The sequence below is a fragment of the Zeus faber genome (assembly GCF_960531495.2).
Source record: "Zeus faber genome assembly, chromosome: 11".
Taxonomy (NCBI): Eukaryota; Metazoa; Chordata; class Actinopteri; order Zeiformes; family Zeidae; genus Zeus; species Zeus faber.
In genome coordinates this window covers 3,057,573-3,072,715 of record NC_137205.1, presented here as the reverse complement: position 1 = coordinate 3,072,715, position 15,143 = coordinate 3,057,573, and the positions used below count along the sequence as shown (strand labels likewise).

General features: G+C 39.7%; 1 protein-coding gene across 1 annotated transcript in view; it reads right to left on the bottom strand.

Moving 5' to 3' along the window:
• Positions 1-223: 223 nt before the first annotated feature.
• Positions 224-15,143, bottom strand: part of carm1 (coactivator-associated arginine methyltransferase 1) — a 32,379-nt gene continuing 17,459 nt past the window's right edge. The window contains exons 5-16 of the mRNA XM_080009202.1: positions 14,535-14,645; positions 12,369-12,546; positions 11,561-11,651; positions 9,988-10,069; positions 9,531-9,616; positions 6,563-6,652; positions 6,242-6,379; positions 5,848-5,937; positions 5,624-5,736; positions 3,570-3,647; positions 2,322-2,390; positions 224-2,183 (exon numbers count right to left, since the gene is read on the bottom strand). Coding sequence (XP_079865328.1) covers positions 2,047-2,183; positions 2,322-2,390; positions 3,570-3,647; positions 5,624-5,736; positions 5,848-5,937; positions 6,242-6,379; positions 6,563-6,652; positions 9,531-9,616; positions 9,988-10,069; positions 11,561-11,651; positions 12,369-12,546; positions 14,535-14,645 — 1,263 coding nt within the window. The 3' untranslated portion in view covers positions 224-2,046. The remainder of the gene's footprint in view (positions 2,184-2,321; positions 2,391-3,569; positions 3,648-5,623; positions 5,737-5,847; positions 5,938-6,241; positions 6,380-6,562; positions 6,653-9,530; positions 9,617-9,987; positions 10,070-11,560; positions 11,652-12,368; positions 12,547-14,534; positions 14,646-15,143) is intronic.

The window sequence follows — 15,143 nt, the reverse complement described above, 5'->3', positions numbered from 1 at the left end:
TAAGTACTAGACTTGAAGCCAGGTGGTGTCTGGGACTTTTTCCGTCATATTTTATATATACATATATACACATATATATACATATATATATATACATATATATATATATACACACACACACACACACACACACACACACACACACACACACACACACACACACACACACACACACACACACACTTTTTCTTTTTTACATTTGCCTTTTCGCGAAAGGAAAAAGTAAAAGATAACAAAAAGTTTAATCCCACAAACATACATGATCATTTTCAACTTTCTTGGTGTCAGTTTGAGAACAGAGTCCAACAACATATGCGATTGGAAGCAATGCGTAAGCATTGAGTCCCTCTCTCGGGGGGTGATATGATATATGATTTGCTTGATATATGAATTCATCTTGCCCCCACAGCACAAATGGAAGTCTTATTGGAACTCTGAGGGGTGTCAGCAGTAGACTGACGAGGAGCAAGGGGTCTACACTACTATACAAATGCTGGCCGACGTCTGCTTTATCAGTCCTCGTGTCTATCAGTGTCACACGCAGCAGCGATCATGGTCTGTGTCGTTATGCTGGGAGGGGGGGGGGGCTTTTTTGTAAGTTATTTGACTGGATGTGTTCCTTAATTCAATATAAACTCTTGTTCAGCCGCTCACATTTTAATTGGTGTCTTTTGAAATTTCTGTGTGTAAAACTTGCCACTACCGCCCCCACCCCCACTCACTCCCACTCTGATGACTTCAATTGATTTCACAAGCAGGTCGCGGAAACCTATTTATGACGAAAACACGAAGCATGTGGAAAAGGTACATTTATCAAAGAAGGGACCGCGTTTTTCCAGATGATCTTTCCTCTCAGTCTACTCATCTACTCATGCAGTAGGAAACTATCGAAGTGATAATCTGAAACTAGTTTGGACAAAATTGCGGCATGCTGCTAAGCGTTAACAAAGCTAGCCTGCTAGCATGAAACTGCTAAATTGCTGGAGTAGCCGCTTGATCAATAACGGATAGCCAAAAATGTATTAAAGAGTCCTTGTTTTGACATTGTTGCATGCAACGTCTCTACCCGAATCATATTCTTAAATCAGAACTACGTTTTTGAGATATGTTTTGTTTTGTTTGTAAAAGCAATCCAAGTCGACGGAGTGGAAAAAACAAAACACAATATAGTAACCACAGAAGCTAATGATACGTGGCAGAATATCGAAGAATATCTGCCATATTCAGTTCTACAAAACTTCTCTTGTGGTAATTCCAAGTAAGCTTGTTGCCTTCGGATTCCCGATTGTTTAAACTTCTCATTGGGACTGTTCTCTGATGTGTTGAGACACCATATCATTTTGGGCTAGGGATCTCTGGAGCCAACAGTCTGCTTTAAGAGTGTCCAACCATTTGCCCCAACCTAAGCAGTCATCAATTAAGATGGTGGGGAAGTGCCTTCAAACTGTAATCCAAAAGGGGGCGGGGGGCAGGAGATCAGCAGCCTCCTGGAGCACCAACTGTGACATCCTTGCGTTCTACTGTACAGACAAAGCGTTTCTTTTCAGTCCAGAGTTGGTGTAGAGGTTTGAGGAGATTGTGGGGCAATGGGAAGGCTGGTTTGCTGGCGATGGGGAAAAGTTCTCAGGGAGAGGACTCCAGGGAAAAATCAAACGGGGCTGGGAAGAGGCAATGTCTGCAGTTCAGTTACGCAGCTTGTATTTCACGGGAGGCTTTTGTGAGTGTGTGCACAGAGGTGGATGTAACAACTTCCGATTCAATGGAAGCGGTAAGAAAGTGTGGACGGTAGGTTGCAGTGGAGACGGATTCTCCGGTGACCGCCGGCCAGTCAAGAGTCAGTGTGGCAGTGAAGGACGGATACGAGCAGAGTGAGGAGTTCGAAAGGTAAGGTTGTGCCCGAGCACTGGTTTGGTAAACTTGGTTTTGGCTGCGGCACTGGGTTTCAGGGTAGCTCTGGCATGTTACTGGGGTGGGGTCTTGTCATGCAGAGAGAGGTGGTGGGTGGGTGGCTTGGTGGGTGTGGGTTGGGGTAAAAGGGGGCTTCTCTTAACTGCCGTAATGCATTGTGTTGCTTGGGATGGCCATAGGTGAGGCCATAGAGATCGCGGCACCCCCTATGGTGAACTGATTTGTGACAGGGTAATGGGTGCTGCTGCTAGGCCCAGCCTGGCCTGTAGTCGCTCCTGAAAGAAAGAAAGAAAGAAAGAAAGAAAGAAAGAAAGAATTTAGTTTACTTTTGCTTTGCTTTTACATCTCCGATTTGAGAACCAGTTGACGTGAAACTTTGACACAAATGCTAAAGAATTCAAAGGGCGCCGTACCCTGGACAATCCCTGTGCTCATGATGGAACCCATCCTAGAGTGGGTATGGTTCACAATCCCAGAGTTCACTGTGAGAGAGAGAGAGGGGGGGGGGCATGGGGGGCAGCAATTTGATACATCCAGTCCCTCATTTTCTTTTTAATCCTATGTGACCCAGATGGGGCATGCCTCATAGCTGGGCTTCTCCAACATAACAATCTCAACCGTTCCTAGACTATCGGCCTTGGCAACCTAGATATTTGCTTCGAAAAGGTAGAGGGGTAAAAGTCAGTCAAGTCTCCAAAACTAAAATTAAGTGCAGGTACTTGAAGAGTGTACTTAAGTACAGTTACAAATGGGGATGCAAATTTAAAATAATTTTCTTAATCGATAACCTGTTAACCTTGTTAACCATTAACAATCGTCGATTAATTGATAACATAAAAGCTAATGACGTCACTAGGGGGTGGAGCCATGGCACGTGGGTATCTATGCAGAGTTGCGCACCTCTGAAATTTTGTGACTTGGTGCCAGGGGTGCGAGGAGTGTTTCTCCTCATTTAATTTCATTTAAAAATGGAGAATTTCGAGGCGAGACTCACTGTGCTGGTTCGCCGTACAGGAATATTGACAACCTGTCTTTGCACAAGTTAAATATGTAAACTATTTTCCCGTCCTCCGCCCTGGATTGAGTCGGATGCGACGTAGCAGATGAAGGCTCGCTCTGGTTTTTATTTTTTCTCCGCCCGTGCCGGTTAGAAAGTGCCCCGTTATCCCGTTCCCGTCTACCTTCTTCCATCTGAACGCAGCATTAGTTGTTGAGCAACAATAAACATTGTTCGGCATCGACGCGCACGCAGCAATGTTGTTGTTTGTTGTTCTTCCAATAGCCTCTACTTTTACTATTAATTCCTACTCCACTGAGCATTTTTTTTCGACTGCCCCCTGTCGTTCCAGTGAGTACTACTTCCCGGCTGTGTATTTTTTTTCCTCAAAACTCTACAGATTGTTCAGTTCTCATCGATAAGACATAATCTTAATCGATTAAAATTCTTAACACCGTTAACATCCCTAGTTATACAGTAGTTACACTTTGTTACTTCCCACCACTTTCTAACCCCTTTCTCTGCATCCATATGTAGAAGACATTTACCCAGAACCCAGCATAAGCATCTTACAGCTTTTACTAACAGGTCATGGGGTCCTGTGTTGCTGGATTTCTAGCTCTGTGCTGTTTGCAGAAGGAAAGGATTCACTTGCCAGTCGTACCTAGGGGGATGAGGTTGTTGTGGGACACTGCTGAACCGCCACCGATGACTGTGCTAAGGTCATAGGCCGCAGGCATCCCTGAAAAGTAAAACATACCAGTTACAAAAACACAATGGAAAGTATAAAGAGACTATGTGCAACAACGTGCAATTCATTGGGACGTGCAATACAAGTAAAAAATAGATAGAATACAAAGTTAAAAGTATGATTGCACCGAAAAGCAAAACAAATTAAAATGTAACATCATAACAATGTAACATTGTAAAATTGCAAATTCATCTTGTGCCCCTCAATGAAATGGCTTTGAACACAGACCTTGCATTCTTATTGAGCAATATCATCATGACGACATGATCGTGTTCTGCAGCCGAGGAGATAACAGCTTGCAAGTGGGCCTGGTTTTGGGAAATGGGTCGCTGTCTAGCACTCTGTGGCCCACAATGACTGTTACAACCAACTCTTTGTTCGCGATTTATTTGCTTGGAACGAGAATATTGTACTCTGTACAGACTACAGAGTAATGTACTCTGTATTTTTCCAGAGCGCCCGCCTTCCACAGAGCTAACTGGCAACATATATTTGGTGATCGCTGTGCTTATTAGCTGGATCATTTAATGTGATCCAATGGGATCAAAGTGTCAGCATGCTGGGGGCAGTGAACAATAAATAATAGCTTTGGCTAGCATCTTATAATGGCTCATAAAATAACAACAGTAGTATTAGTAGTAGTAGTAACCTTTATTTGTAAAGCACTGTTCTGACATGACATGCTAGTCAAAATTTCTTTAGGCCATCAAATAGCAACAATAAAAGCAAATCAAACAAGCAAAATGCATCTACAAAGTAGAATAAAATAATTAGACGAATAAAATATAACTCATGTTATATGGAGCGGAAGTTTTCCCACTTTACCAAATCGTGGTCATACATTTTTCACTTTATGAAATTTGTTGTGTGGGCTCATGATTTTATATAGCAACATTTAATAAGGAAGTTGTAACTGATTATTATAAACAATACATTTCAAATAACAATAAATTTTTTTTCATCATCTAATCATTCTACAATTCTATAAATGGCACAAATTGTAGGCATAGCTCTGGAGACTGTGGCTTTGCTTGGATAGCGTGGCAAGATTTACCAAGATAATTCAGTAAGATATGGTAAAATTTCCAAAATCCTCAATCTTTCTTGCGAAACCAAGTGAAGTACTTTTTTATGTATACGTTAAGTACAAATTCTCAACTTTATGTTTCTCGTCCCAGTCTACTTCCAGATGAATGGTGGTTTCATTGTGGCATCTAGCTGTATGAAACTAGGAAAGGTACATTATATTTCCAGAAGAAAATATGCCGGTGCTACCACGTATGAATTAATTATGTTTGATACTGATTTGTTTGTTACTGAAACTGTATTGACAAATTTTTACTGCTTAGGGTCGACTACATTGAAAAGTACTTTGTTTGAAAGTAATACCGCTTTTGTACACTGGGGGGGGCAGATGTACACATTTTCTCTGTGCGATTATCTAAAGTACCCGTTTCGAGTTTGGAGTAAGTGATTTCTGATTAGTAACTATGGACAACTGCATGGCATTGAAATAGAATTTTGCCAGAATATTTCTGAGAAATACTATTATTATTTAATATTATATTTTTTCCCTGTGAAACACTTTATGTTGTGACTGGAGGTGGAAAAAAAGAGTTTTCCAGCTCAGTAGATTTCAGAGAGCGTATCAGATCGGGATGTTTCAGTTGCGAAACCCTGACTATCGCTTGGGTTTATATGCTTGGAAGATAATTTTGTAATGATTATTTAACTGTCTAGGTGAGGCAGCAGAATGCATTTGTTTTCTGATGCTGTGTCTTCTATCAGGTGCCTTGCCTTACCTAAGTGTAAGAAAGTGTCTTCGTTTGATTGGGATTTTCCATTTGAGAAGCCAAAGTGATGGTTGATTCTGGCATATAATTGTATTGAAATTTAGTTTTCTTTCCTTCCTGAATGTGGGAGTCCATTTTTCTTCGAGGAACGTGTGATCTGGTGTCTTTGTTTACCTGACACAGCCATCCCTTGGTTCATGCTGTAAGCCCCCCCTGTGTTCCACATATTCTCTGAAGGGGAGCTGTAGTGTGAGCCAGGAGGAGGGGAGGGTGTAGTGCCTGTGTACCTGCAAATTTGCCAAACAAGCTTGTCATTAACCTGGGAGGTACTAGCTCCAGCCCCCATTTTGAAGATTGCAACATAAGGTACCATTGGTGCAGGGGAAACATCGTCTCACCTGAAAAATGGGTTCTTCAAGTCCAAGAGGTTGCTGGACTTGGACCCCGTCTGGTCCACTTGAGCAACAATACTGATGTCGTAGCTTTGTCTGTACAATAAATAGGATACAAAAAGATCATCAAAATTAAACTGAAGACATTTTTGAAGCTCACACTTTTGTTGTTTTGAGACAAATTAGACTGTTTTTCAAGGTGCGCCCAAATTCATTCTTTAAATAATAAAAAAAAAGTAGCCCATCAAAAAGCGAATGTCATTGACTCTTTAATGTTACCAATTGTGCCTTTAACAGCTTCCAGTGATATGAAATGAAATGAAATGCCACTACGAGCAACAGAAATCAACAGAAGGTTTTGGGGAATGGTCAACCTTGCCTATGTTCAAGGCCGACTTACCTCTTGTTGGCAACAAGCACCGCCGTGCCAGAGAGTGTGTCCCCTGCCTTCGTGAACAGCGGCGACTGCAGCAAGCAACGCACTTGGTACCAGTGGGTGAGGGGCTCTGTAGGCGCTGTGGACAGCCAAACAGTCATCCTGTAGGTGGGGACAGGAATGAAGGGGGGGAAAAAGTGGTCAATATACCTCTAAAGTTGAAAGTCAGAACTTAATTCCCAGCCTGGGACTAAGGAAAGCTTGACATGAGAATGAAACAAGATAAATGACAAAATAGCACATTTCATTTTGCGGGCAGTAGAAAGTTATTGAACATTGTCTTACACTGATCCCATGAACGCCACATCAAACCAGAACGCCAGGCCATGCACCAGGCCAGAGTGCATCATGTGGAACTTGAAAGGAATCTCTATTCTGTGAATGAAATGAAAAAAGGGTAAGAAACCGAATTGGCACAAAGCACTTCCACATCCATGTCAAAAAACATCTACGTACAAACTAATTTACAGAAAAGAAAGGAAGTACAGTCTTTTAGAGCTGCCCCCAAATAGTTGACGAGAAGAGTCCTAGTCGACAAATTTTCATTCATTTCGTTGGTTGCAGGAAACAAAACAACAAAAAAAAAAAACCCTGATCCCCCCCAGGAACTGCAGCTTGTCAAAATTCATGCGTGTGCACTATGCATTCCTTGTAAATGCAATTAATATTTGAAAGACCGGTTATTAGTTATTGTGTTGGTGTTACTGATAAATTAACAAATTGTTCGGTTTCCTTGCTGGTTGTTCCGACACATTCAAAATAGGGATGTTCCTAAGGACAAATTTCCCTGACGTAAAAACGGAAGTTTAAACTAGTCTAAATGTCTGAAAAGATATTGCTTATATTATATGAAAAAAATTGCATATATTATATGAGCCAGTAGAAAGCATTAAACACATCTGTCAATAACCAAATCATATTTTAAATGCCCCGACAGACCAGGCGGTAGGGGCGCCTGAACCACGTGGACAGGGAAGAGAGTGCAAGTCCATGGCCCCAGGAAGCTGCGAGGTCGGGATGGAGGGGTGCTGTAAAGCCAGCAGCCGTCCGGGATAGTCAACGCCATCCGGAAATGCGCCCGACCAGGGGACGTCGACACCGGGAAAACGATCTTCCATTTGCCACATTTTAGTGCAAATTATGTAATTTAAATGTGTACATTAATAAAATAATAATAGGGCCTGATAAGTTTAAGTGATGTAATGTTTAACCGGTGTAATTAACAGGCGGCTTGCCTGTAATTATATTTATATTTTAAATTGGCTTAGGACTAAGGTTTATTAGTTAATTTTATTAGGTTATATTTGTAATGTAACAGTGTTAACAATGAGTTAGTTATATTTATATTGTTATATTAGTTACAACATTCTTTCTCAGCCCTGAAACCCATCCATTTTCTGATGCCCCAAAAACATATATTTAAATGAATATCATAAACGTGAGACAATTAGTCGACTAATGGCTTGAAACTGACGACTAATAGTCGACTCGGAAAATCTTTAGTCAGGGGCAGCCCTACAGTCCTTTCTCCTGTATCTATCTAATCAAAAAAAGATGAATAATTTTACCCCCAGAAGCTTCTGAAACATGAACCCTGACAGTGCCCAAAATAGCTCTTGGTTGATTGCCCACTATGCAAATCAGGAGCAGGTGACAGAAAACGAATGGTGTTTGATACATCATTTCGGCATGTAATGACTCCAACTTGAACTTACCGGTACTGGGAACTTATAAGGTCATGGTTCTTCAAATGGTTAATTTCTTCCCATAAACAATTCCACGATTCCTCCAATGATTTCGCAAGCCTGATGGTGGGTGCTGATGCTTTGCCTTTTATATTTTGTGAAATCGACCGTATAGGCCATATTATTCGATCTTAATGTGTGTACTGTTGACTTATTTATGGTTACTGAAAAATGACAGCCACCTAAACATAGTTGAATAAGTGCAGATAGAAAATGACTATCCCATCTCTTCAGGGCAACAGTTTGGCAGATACTGCCTTCATTAATAAAATATGATAAGATAAAAAAAATTCAATTCCGGGGGAAAATTCAGGTGCTCACAGTGTTCAGAATTCAAATTGACAAAGCTCTCCTATTTATCTGGCAGTGTTGTATGGCGTTGATATGGATAATAACTTAGCTGAACTCTTGTTTGTTAACAGTGCAGAGTTCCAATTTTTAACACCTTATCATTGTTAACAATGGTTTTATGTGCAATAACAATGCTAAAATATTCAATAATATTTTTGTTTTGTTTTACTTGGAAATTAAGTAAATTACCATTGAATCTAACATCAATATTTAACACTGAACATAACGAATCACTAAACTAGATCACCTGATGCTGGATAACACCATTAATATTACTAAACCCTGTAGTAGGAGAGGAGCTGGACACCCTGACGACTGTGGCAGAGAGGAGGACGCTGCCCAGGCTTCAGTCCATCTTGGACAATGTCTCACACCCTCTCTACGACACACTGGCCCAGCAGAGGAGCACCTTCAGCAGAAGACTCCTCTTACCCAGATGCACCACAGGAAATCATTCCTGCCTGTGGTCATCAATCTCTACAACGCCTCCCTCAGAGAGTCAGACACCCCCTCTCTGTAATCTGACCTCAAAACACTGATATCCACTTCTGCAGTTTCTTCTTCTTGCACATTTTTAACTGTACATTTTACTCTTTACCATGTGTATATAGATATGTTTATATATTTATTTATAAATATGTTTTCTTAATAATTATTATATGTTGTATGTTAATATGTTGTATGTAAATATGTTGTATGTAGATTAGAGCTGTAACGAAAGTAATTTCCCCCTGGGATTATTAAAGTATTTCTGATTCTGATTAAACGTTTAGTATCAGTATGTAAGCTTACTTCCCACCTGAGGACCTCCTTAAATTAACAAACAAACAAATAAATAAATATATATTTTGTTTTGCTATTAAGTATTTGAAAGAAAACCAAATGGGATAGAAGTGAATAAAAACACTGCAATTATGACAAATGCACAGTTATGCGAAATGAACTGGATGGCACATTTCTTTCAACTGAAATAAAGACAAATATATATGAACATACTACGATCTGCAATCTACAAAAAAGACCTTTGCATGCATAACACACACACACACACACACACACACACACACACACACACACACACACACACACACACACACACACACACACACACACACACACACACACACACACACACACACACACACACACACACACACCTGTAAAGATCCTCTTCTTTGGTATCCAGAAAGTTCACCGTATACTTGACTGACTTTGCCATTAAAATACGGATGTCGAACGTGTCCTGAACAGAGAGAGAGACACTTAAGTCGCACAAGACACACAGCCCCAAAAGGGCAACACAGGGGGAAACCAGCCATGGAACCAGTTCAGTTGTGTCATTTGATCCAAAATGATGTCAAAACGCTATTATATCTGAGACTAAAATGGGTGGACCCACGAACAATAGGGAAAACAAAATGAAATCTTCAAATGGTAGAAAGCTAATCTAACGAAGTAGAACGATAACATTGACGATTCCATTCACGATAACACATCCCTACTGTCCCTGTATGTGTGTGTGTGTGTGTGTGTGTGTGTGTGTGTGTGTGTGTGTGTGTGTGTGTGTGTGTGTGTGTGTGTGTGTGTGTGTGTGTGTCTGCGATGAGTTTGTACCACGATGGGCTGACGGAAATACTCGTCTACTGCTGCCCCCCGCAACGCAGACAGGTCTACACCGTGGAAGGAGGGCTGGTACCTGAAAGGATTTCCATTTTAGCGTTCAAAAAAATGTTTTGAAAGGGAACATCTGGAAATAAATAGCTGATTATTAACATGAAATAAGATAATTCTGATTCTCATTTACCTACTTTACTTGTTACTCTGCCTTAACACTGTTAAACCCGTCTGTATAGCCTTGTCTCTTTGTGGTATATTTTGCACATTATGGTATCTATATTTAATAGGATGGTTTATCTATTTTACAATAGCAAAACTATACAATAAAGAAAACCCAAGCTTGACTCAAACTCATTGTGCTTAAATGCAATCCAATGGGGCAGAAGTTTAAGCTTGGGTTTCCAGGGCCAAGGTTGAAAAATAGCGAATTGATCCTTTCTGCCAAAATAAATATCTGCCATCTGCCATCTGCCACTTCATAAAGTGTATTAAGATAATATTGTTTTAAATAAACTGTAAAATTATTTTATATACTTCAAAAGCTTAAGTTAAAAAAACAATAAAAAACATAAAAAACAACATATTTCTTAATATCAAAGTGAGATTCAAAACGGTCACCTATTTAAATTTAGGTTAAATTGGTAACTTAGAAAATAGGAAGAAATATTTTCTAGTCAATTTATCTCAAGAAAAAAAAGTAATGATAGTTTTAACTGCAGAGGAAAGAAAATTTGCCGATATTGGTGGTAAGGGACTTAGGTTAGGTTAAACATGGTTCAAACACGCAAGTTGTGAACGGCTTCTACATATATTTAAACCTCATTACTAAGGGACCTTTTAAGAATCATATACATAGTATGTGGCGCTATTTGCATTCCCAAATACGAATTACATTCTAATAAAGTTGTCCTCAGTTTAGTCCCCCCCCCCCCAAGTTAGCATTACTCCCATGTCATCTACAGTATATTGTCAGTCAAAGGCCACTTGCAAATTGAAAGAACAAAGCGGAAAACCCCCATGATATGAACAATAATCTCTTGAACTTGAACTTTGCTTAGAAAAACAAACAAAAAATAAATCTGTGATTATTTTTATTTTTTTTATTAGAAACACATTTTCTGCACTAGGCCAACACTTGGATCCCATTTTACTATGAACCTATATTATCTACGAGAAACCTGGTGTGGATAATTGAGAGCTGTGCTGTTGGTGAAAGCTAAACTCTTGATTTTTAATAAGGGATGGTTTTTTGTAGTGTGTAATTTCTACAGTCAACAATGTTTCATTTCCTTGTACTGTATATCACAAACCACTGACAAATAATGCACAAGTTATTGGGAAAGAGTGGAATGTTGTTAATTATCAATGTAACCATAACTGTCTTTAGGTTATTTTGAGTCATTGTTGAGGAAAAAAAAAGTTAAATATAACAAATTTATAATATAGGGGATAATGTAAAATAAATCTCACGTTAAATATCAGCACCACTGTATTATTATTATTATTATTATTATATTTTTTTTATTCAATAAATGATTTACCACAGACTCCATCTACTGTATCCACTTACCAGAAGTTGGCCTTAGTGAATTGCTCCATGTAGAGTTGTTCATCTGTGAAAGGGGCCAAGTGGACATCGCCAATGGTTGGAAACATTTTACCTGGAGTGGAGTTACAAGTTAAGTCACAAAATACTGTAACTCAGGGATACCGGGCACAAATTCATCTTAGCAAATTTGCATACATTGCTTGACCGGTCTGGTTATACCTGGTTATTCAAAATCTATATGATGTAGTTAGGTCTTTTGGGGCGGTTTCAGAGACACAGATTAGGCGTAATATTAAATTACATTACACTTTTAATCGGGACTAATTGAAATGACCTTTCTCAGTCATGAATAGTCTCAAACTTTGTCTTTGTTTAAAAAAACAAAACAAAACAAAACCCCAAAAAAACCACTTTATTTCCAGAAGAAAGATAAGAGCTAATCTAGATCTAGAATAGTATAATATTAAACTTGGCCACAGGCAGGTTTATCTTTGGATTAATGGATGTGGGTAGTAGCTGACTAGACTTAATCACCTTAGTCTAGGACTTCCCAGTCCACAACAAATTAATCTTAAATTAAGCAACGTCTCAGTAAGGCATTTGTATATTCTGGATACATTAGCAGTCTCGATTTAGATCAAACCCTGTCTGTGAAACGGCCCCATGGGGTTAGTTAACTGTAATTAATGTGTTTGTAATGCTGTACCATGACATGCACATAGTTGTGCTTTGGCATCACCCATATAAACAAGCCCATGCTTGGAATATGAATACTTGGTTCAGCCATGAATAAGGCCCAGGTGTTTTGTGCGTCAGCCCAACCTCTTACCATTGGGTTTGAGAAACTTCTTGGCGTGCAGGTAGCTCTCCAGCATACGCTCGTTAAAAAGCATGTAGCCCATGGGCTCGGAGATGATGATGTCCACCTGTTCGGGGAGGGAAACCTCCTCCACCTTGCCTGGGATGACCACCACACGCTCACCAAGGCGGTTACTGTTCACCAGCACCTAGTGAGGGTGGGGGTAAAGGTTACATCTGTACAATTTACATTTCTTGCACTTCTTTGTTTAGATCACACAGATGCATGGATCATTTCATTTGATCACTCTCAAACCATCATGCAAAGAATAGAGTCTGCTATATGGCCACACATTAACTTAGCCTCATCGAAACTACAGGTACATCTCATAAAATTTGAATATCATGAAAAAGTTCAATATTTTTTGTCACTCATTTCAGAAAGTCAAACCCATATATTATATAGATTCATTACACACAGTGAAATATTTCAAGCCTTTATTTCTCGAAATGTTGATGATTGTGGCTATAGATAATGAAAACCCCAAATTCAGTGTCTCAGAAAATTTGAATATTACATAAGATCAATAAAAAAAAAGGATATTTTAAACAGAAATATCAGGCTTCTGAAAAGTACTGTATGTTCATTTCTATGCACTCAATACTTGGTTGGGTCTCCATGAAGTACTGCATCAATGCGGCGTGGCATGGAGGCGATTAGCCTGTGGCACTGCTCAGGTATAATGGGAGACCAGGTTGCTTTGATAGCAGCCTTCGGGTCATCTGCATTGTAGGGTCTAGTGTCTCATTTTCCTCTTGACAATACCCCATAGAGAATCTATGGGGTTCAGATCAGGCGAGTTTGCTGGCCAATCAAGGACAGTAACACCATGGTCATTGAACCAGCTTTTGGTACCTCTAGCAGTGTGGGCAGGTTCCAAGTCCTGCTGAAAAATGAAATCAGCATCTCCATAAAGCTTGTCAGCAGAAGGAAGCATGAAGTGCTCTAAAATTTCCGGGTAGATGGCTGTGTTGACTGTGGACTTCAGAAAACACAGTGGACCAACACCAGCAGATGACATGGCAGCCCAAATCATCACTGACTGTGGAAACTTCACACTGGACTTCAAGCAATGTGGATTCTGTGCCTCTCCACTTTTCCTCCAGACTGTGGGACCTTGATTTCCAAATGACATGCAAAATTTACTTTCATCTGAAAAAAGGACTTTGGACCACTGAGCAACAGTCCAGTTATTTTTCTCCACAGCCCAGGTAAGACGCTTCTGACGTTGTCTCTTTTTCACAATATTCTAATTTTCTGAGACACTGCATTTTGGGTTTTCATTATCTCAGCTTCTTTCATTAACTATTGAGTGCATAGAAATGAACATACTTTTCAGAAGCCTGATATTTCTGTTTAAAATATCCTTTTTTTATTGATCTTATGTAATATTCTAATTTTACGAGACACTGAATTTTGGGTTTTCATTATCTATAGCCACAATCATCAAAATTTCAAGAAATAAAGGCTTGAAATATTTCACAATGTGTAATGAATCTATATAATATATGGGTTTGACTTTCTGAAATGAGTGACAAAAAATATTGAACTTTTTCATGATATTCTAATTTTATGAGATATACCTGTATTAAACATGCCTGGCATTCATGTAACTCCACTAACACTAGCTTTATAGACAAGGTCTCTGACCGAGCCTCAAAATGAATGTGGGATTAGAAATGTCTGGAAAAACAAAAGTGCAGAGTAACCACCATTTCAGCATTTGGAAGCATGCGGGATGTCAGCCCGATGCCACACAGCCAACTGCAACACAGTAAAGATACTGTGCACGCTGAAAGTGCGGATGGCTGTTTTTACCAGCGTAGTATGACAGGGTTCAACTCCCCCCCCCCATTTGACATTTTGAGTGGGACGCCCATCAGTGGGTCACACATGTACATTAATTTACCTTTCACACCCATAGGCAATTTAGGCAATTCCCGATGTAGTCTAACCCATGTCTGAAGGGTATGGGTAACTCTCTAAAAACAAACAGACATCCTTACATCTCACAGTAGCCTTTTATACGTATTTGACTTAGTCGGAGGTGCTTTTCTTCAGGTTTGTGTTTGGCTTGGTCAATCAAATACCAGACCGGGTGCGTGTTAGTTTGTGTTTGCATATGTATACACGCACTTCTGCATGTTGCGCCATGGTGCTGGCCTCTACTGCATAGACCTTCCTGGCACCAGCTTGAGCCGCAAAAAAGGAGAGGATTCCAGAGCCACAGCCGACATCCAGAACCACCTGAGATGGAGAATGAGAGCCAGAGAGGATAAAGAGAAATCTTTAGACCAAACTACAGAACATGCAACTACAAGTAGCGTCTCAAAAGACAACGAATGCACTCAAGACTGTTGTCTGTTTTTCTGTTAAGTCACCTGAACGTATAATAAAAGTTATTCATTTTTGTCCAAAAGGGTATAATTGCATATTGAAATTATGTATGTAGCATACTCCAGCGAATACAAAAAGAACTTAAAGGGAAAAAAAACAACAGAAAAAAACCCCACTGACAAACATGTCACCAAAGTCAGTACTTCCGGATGATACAGTTAGGAAATTAACCACAAAAGTAAATTGATCAATCACAACACAATTTTTGGACGAGTATTTTGACCAATTACAGACAAGCAGGGAGAGGCATGCAAATGATGGGAAACTGGTCAATAATCTGTAGCACATGAACAAAAAAAACCTGGCTTTTTGGAAGGTTCTGTTTCTTTGTGACTATACTGGTGCTTT